This window comes from Grammomys surdaster, unplaced genomic scaffold, assembly GCF_004785775.1.
Source record: "Grammomys surdaster isolate TR1022 unplaced genomic scaffold, NIH_TR_1.0 554, whole genome shotgun sequence".
Classification (NCBI taxonomy): Eukaryota; Metazoa; Chordata; class Mammalia; order Rodentia; family Muridae; genus Grammomys; species Grammomys surdaster.
In genome coordinates, this window is record NW_021604973.1 from 290891 (window position 1) to 297350 (window position 6460).

A 6460-nucleotide genomic window follows, 5' to 3' on the forward strand; every position below is an offset into this window, starting at 1 on the left:
GAAGTATCTCCACACAGTTCTGGTAGTGTCTACAGCTTGTCGTTTGTGGTCTAGGTTTTTCCTTTGCATTGCTGATAACTTCATTTATCAGCTACATTGGACCTGACATTTGAGGCGGTCAGCCATAGAGCAAGTTTGTTGAATGAATGGCAGTGACTATAGGAACAACAAGAAAAAGCAACACCAAGTAGGTTCAGCGTGGGTTCTGTCTAGCTCAGCCTAACGTGCTCCTGTAAGGAGAAATATTGTTTATTAGGAAGAGTTTTTGGCAATACGAGTTAATATCAAAGTCATAAGTCCTTTATGACCAGCTTTAGACAATCTACAGATGTATCTATATTTTCCTAAACTCTTGACCTCCCCACTATTCTGCAGCCAACCTCTCCTTGGCTCATTCTTACTTTGAGTAGTTGTGTGGCTGGAGACTTGGCAGCCCAGAAGCTTTCAATCACTTATAGGTAATCAAAAGTTGTCTGTGTCATTTTGTAGAAATGTAGAAAATAGAGTTCATTAAACTTTCTACTTTAACTGTGTGCTTTTTGTGGGTGTGTGCATGTGTGCAAAGGTCAGAGGCTAATCTCAAGTATTGTTTCTGGGACAAGGTCTCTTACTGGCCTGGAGCCCTCCAGTTAGGCTAGGCTGGTGAGCCGTTGAGTGCAGGACACCTTGTATCTCATTTCCCTGGTGCTGGGATCACAGGACACCTTCCATACTTGGTTTTACGTATGTGTATTCTGGTATCCAACTTAGGTCCCCATATTTGCACAGCAATTTGAACTACTTCCCCAGCCCACACACGTTTTAGTGTGCTCTTGTCACAGATGCTATCTAACAGTGTAGCATTTTACCTTAAAAGAAGGCACAAAGCAGGCGGAGCCCTAGAGCTGTGGACCTGCTTTAGCCTTTTAACATTTTGGAGGACAAAAAGATTCTCTCTTTTACAGTTTGAAAATGACTGTTCAGTTGGAAGCCACTTTGGTGTCTTGTAACATAATCTACACCCCCATCATTCTATAGGGCTGGGAACTGAGACCTGGACAGAGGATGCAGTCTTGTCCATATCATACACCTATGTAACGGCATGACTATTAATAAGACCTGTTGTCTTGATAACTTGACCAATATTGTTTATGGTGCCCTAGTCATATATTGTTGTCAAAATCTAGGAGTATTAAAAAACTGCCACAGTGTGTCTGGCAGTGTCAGTCTCTACCTCTGGAAAATGTGTATTGCATTAAGATAATTTGTAGTTCATTTCTTCTAAGCCAAGTTTATATAAAAATATTCATTTTCATGACCTTAGTGAATGTTGGCTCCCTAAAAAGTATACATCTGGAGTGTTCCTAAGTAAAGCAGTCACCATGATGTATAAAACACTGTTCATTTTTAATTTACATCTGGAGTGTTCCTAAGTAAAACAGTCATCATGATATATGAAACACTGTTCATTTTTAATTTTAGGATCACCTGCTATTACCAGCTACCACCCATAACAAGACCACAAGACCAAAAATGTCAATTGTATTACCAGCAATAAACATAAATGGTAAGTTGAAATTTTGATTCATCAACACAAAAGTCCTTCGCTTGGTTAATGACAGGACATTCGAGATAGCCACTCAAGACAAATTTTATATATCTATATATCTATTTATATATGTATATGTATATATATATATGAAATGTTTCTCACTGTTTTATAAAATATTAATTTTAATTTCAGTATTCTTATTTTTAAACTACTTACTATATTTCTTAAGATTTATTTTTATTAATTTTTAAAAATTTATATGTGTTAGGGGAAATATATACAGGTACCCACCCACTCAGGCCAGAAGAGGGTATTCGACCCTCTGGAGCTGGAGTTAAAGGAGGTAGTTGTAAGTGAAGGCACAATGGTGCCACCGAACTAGACCACTCTGTGGGTATAAAGAAAGTGTAAATGGGAAATCCAACTGCTGGGTTGTCTGTCAGAGGACTGAGAGCAGCAGGTGGTGGGAAGGAGAGAGCCTGCTTATCCAGGTTGTCTTCTTGCAAACCTCTAAGATATTCATGAGATAGCCATACTACTGTTTGATGAAGAAGAATGTATTACAAATGTATTATGTTGTACTCTGAAGACTGCGTTTGTGAAATCTCTTGTTCTTCTCCCATAGCTACTTGGGTTTCTTGCTTAAACTCTGATGAACTGACTTTGTTCAGTTCATTTTCAGAGAAGTTATTTTCTAACTATCACCCAGGCAGAACCAACTTGATTTTGTTCTTAAGATTGGGCTCTTATGCAATACAGTGTCTGCTATTGTTTTATAGCAGTGGTCTGTCCATTTAAATCAAGCCATAAACAGTAAGATGCTGTTTGACTCTGTTTATGTTGGCCAGGGAACTGATTTTTAAAGATAAATCTTTCCTGGATTTGGGGAATACAATTGTTAGCAGATCATTTCCGTTTTAATCTGTTCCAGATCTTTTTGCAAATAAGTCCTGAGTAATTTTCCTTTTAAGATATTATAAATTTAGGGAACTTAAGATGAAAATTTAAGAACTCCTGACAGAGAACGTGCTGTGTGTTAAGTCCGGTGCTGCACGGTCCCTCTCCTCAACAGTACCCTCAGCCTTTTGCTATGAGGTTTTCCTCAGATTAGAGCTTGATTTTATTCATCAGCCTCTGAGCTTGCAGGGAGGTGGATGGTATCCTCGTTCACTCCACAACTAATAGATGATGTCTCCTTCCTTTATCCTGCCCTCCCCCACATGGTTCAAGTATGACAGTAGAGCGTGTTCCTCTCACCTTGCTGTGCTGCCCCTCTCATCTTTCTGCACAGCTTTGGGCTGCAGAGCCAATTCATCAAGGGCAGCAGCCTTCTTGATGCAGTTATCTCTTTCATGCCACCTCAGCCTCTGATGTCTGCATGACTGTAGTCAGAGCTTGTCCTCACTAGTCACTAATAGCACTTACTTCAAAACCTCCTCTCCAAACACCCCACTCTCTGACCACTATTTAATCCCTTCCTTCAGAGTTCACACTCCAGCTGGTCTTCTCCTTCACAGACCTGCAATCCGTGACCCTATCATCTTTACTAAGTCCATCTCACCCTTACTGGACATACTTCTTCCTGACCTAACCTCGATCCCATGGTTCCTTTATAGACATAAATTTTTTGCAGCCTACTTTTAATAAGGGTTCAACCTCTCCTCTAGCCCACCACCCATTAGAAGCAGTGAAAGACAAAAGTTATTAAGATATGGGGAAGTGGACCTGTTGAACAATAGTTCTTTGGGGGCGAGTTCCATCTTCTTTGCCAGCAGTTCATTTCTGTAGTAGATACCAAATATGACTCAGCAGCTGCAGACCTGTCCTCTCAGAAGGCAGACACTACATATGAACCAGTAGACAGCAGGCATGAACACCAGCCGGCCTGAGGTGAGGCTGTAGAAGCAGCCACAGGAACATCATGAGCAGTTCTTGGGAGAGTTTCTCTCAATGGCGGCATTATCTCAAGTTGAGCTATGTAAGGTGAACCAATACATGTGTGTCCTTAGAGAAGAATAGCAAGGTCTGTGGGGTCATATTTATCCTTCATCACAGGTCTGTCCACATGTTTGCTATATCAAAACATCCTTTTACCTAATGTCTGCTTCAGGAAAACATTTTTTCCTGTGTCTGCTTTAGCAATACATCCTTTCACCTGTGTGCCCCAGGAAAACAACATTTGGTATAACTGACTTTCCAAAGAACTAGAAGTTTGCACTTCATGTCTTACTGTCTGTCACCATTCTTGCACATACCACTTGGTTCCCAGCTTCCTTTCTGTCTTCATACCCCCTACTTGCTCCAAAGCCCACCCTATTAAACCCAACTATTCTTTTAATGCCTCCTGACAGGTGTTTGAAACTAGCTAGCAAATATCAACCAACCAAATCAAATTGATTGACTTTAAGTTTATGACCATTGATTTCAGTGGAGCATTCATAGAGCCAGTCCTTGCTAATGGATTCACTTTCTTCCCTCTGAATCAAGAATCCTTCTGACCTTCACTTTTCAAATCTCCGTTACATCCTTTCCCCAACTGCTCTCAGCTTATAAACTCACCAAGGGCTACACTGAAAAAAAAAATCATGCAAAAACTTTGTCACATGTCCACTGCCACTGGCCCAGCTACACACAGAGCTCTACCCATGCATGACCTCTACCCTTCTTGATGTATTGAAAGAAAAATTTCTTCCCTGGGGTTCCAAATCTGGTTTACCACTTGCCAGATATGCATTGTTTGGGAAGTAAATGAACTTTGTCCTTCAGCTTTCTCAGAATACTTAATAAAATGTATGTCCTATCATTTCTGAATTCAGAAGTTTCATGTGCCTTAGAAATAAGCATAAGTTGTGGCTGGTTTTCTCTGACTTAATGGTGCCTGTAGAAATTTGGAGATGGTGGTAAAGGACTGAACATTTATTGAGTACTGGTTTCTATAGTACATTAGCTTGTGATATTTGGAAAAAAGGATTTGCTTTTCCAACTTGAGCAAAGTAAATATATTTCCAGGTCAGTGTTTGATCTTAAATTATTATAAATGATGATTATACTTTGTCAGCTTGAGCTGTGAAAAAAGTCTAAAAAACAGAAAGAAAGTAGGATATGAACTTAACATTTGTCATTTAGAAATTACTGGTCATGGGCCAATGAGATGGCTCAGTAGTTGAAGGCACTTTTTACCACGTCTGACAAACTGAGTTCAGTTCTCAGACCCCTCATGAAGGAAGCCAGTCCTGCTTGTGTTTCTCTAGCCTCCACATGTGTGCAGTGGTGTGAACTCTTGTGTACACACATGCATACGCACACAAGCACATGCACAGATGTGATTAAACATTTTAAAAGAAATACTGGCAATATCATTCTTAGTTTTTTTGTATTCTCTGTTAAAGTTTCTTTGTCTCTTAAGAGAGTTAAAGCATGTTAATAAAGCTGTAAGAAAGACTTTCTTTGCTGAGGTGGAAGTCTTCATGTTGAAAACAAATTAAATAAAATTTATGTATCTATTCCAAAGGATCTTAAGAACTGATTGCATAGTTGGTAGATAAATGGATAGAGAATGAAAGACTGTTGTTACTTTCAAGGAAAAGGATTGTGGAAGTCCTTGTTGTAGTTTATCGCACCCCAATAAAGCTAAGATAACCCCTGTAAGTCCAGGCTAGTAATGACAACTGAGATGAGTCCCACGTCAGAAACAGTGAGGGGACTCCCTTTTAAAGAGAGATCAATCGAGTACCGGGTGTATACTCTAGCCTTTGGTACAGAATAAAAACTTGAAGAATATTCTAACAGATGGTAGAATTTTGATGACTGACCTCGGTTGGTGCTTTGAGAGGTGAAACTTGAGCTGGACTATAAAGGATACAGCAAATATAAGGGATTTGCTTGTGTGAGGATAGCATCCAGCTACAACTGACAAAACTTAAGTAACCTTGAACTTAAGTCAGGCTTTACAAATGTGTGAAAAATGCACAGCAGGGCCTACAGTGAACCAGTCTGCTTGCTAATACTGATTCAACAACTCGAGGGTCCAAGACCAGGAAGTCTGGATTGACTTGGCTCTTCCCAAATAAGCAAATTATCAGCTATGTATTCCAGGCAGAAAGGAGAGGGAACAGTGTCTCTGAAAACGAACATCTTTCAGAGACTTCTAGTAAATTCTTTGCCTATGCCTCATTGCACATGAATTGTGACCAATACTTAGACCTAGTTTCGTGTTGGGCTTAGAAATATAATGCTTTAATGAGGTGCATTGCGATCTGAAAAAAAGAAACAACTAGTTCATTGAGTCCGTTAGGAGACAAGGGGTTGGATTAGGTAGTCAGATGAGCTCCCTGCTGCAGTACTCCATCATGTGCTGAGTTGGACTGAACAAGTTGCCTGGGGGAAAGACAGTTTTAGAACGGACTCCTGTTGGAAAGAGAAGAGTAATAAATGTTTCCGGAAGGACTGCATCCAGATGACTTGTATCTTTAGTGAGGAAGTTACTTTAAGCTATCAGACAACAGGCAAAGATGGTCACGGAGACCAGCGGGGAGTGGGGAGTGGATATGGCTTAACAATAATCTGGGCCTAGCATATGGGAGGGAGGACCTGGGCTCCATCTCAAGCACTGCAAAAGTAAGAAACTATTAATTCTTCTGAGGCATACAACAGACAGAACAAAGGGAGAAGAGGAGCCTGGAGGAAGAGTAAGGTGAATTGAATTTGCAGAGACAGTAAGCTTGGAGACATTGCAGCGATTGAGATGATTAAAAGCCTGCCTGGAATGGATAAAGGAAAATTTCAAAAGTAATTCCGAAGGAAAAAAAATCTATAAGGCTTGGAAACTGGTGGTTTATGAAGAACAAAGATCCTACGGTGTAACTTCATGTTAGATCCTACGGTGTAACTTCATGTTAGATCCTACAGTGTAACTTCATGTTAGATCCT

The 6460-nt window shown here is 40.1% G+C and overlaps 1 protein-coding gene across 2 annotated transcripts in view; it reads left to right on the plus strand.

Moving 5' to 3' along the window:
• Nucleotides 1-6460, plus strand: part of Atf6 (activating transcription factor 6) — a 164176-nt gene that overhangs the window by 114836 nt on the left and 42880 nt on the right. For both annotated transcript variants that reach the window (XM_028781831.1, XM_028781832.1), the window contains exon 15: nt 1462-1546. In XM_028781831.1, coding sequence (XP_028637664.1) covers nt 1462-1546 — 85 coding nt within the window. The remainder of the gene's footprint in view (nt 1-1461; nt 1547-6460) is intronic.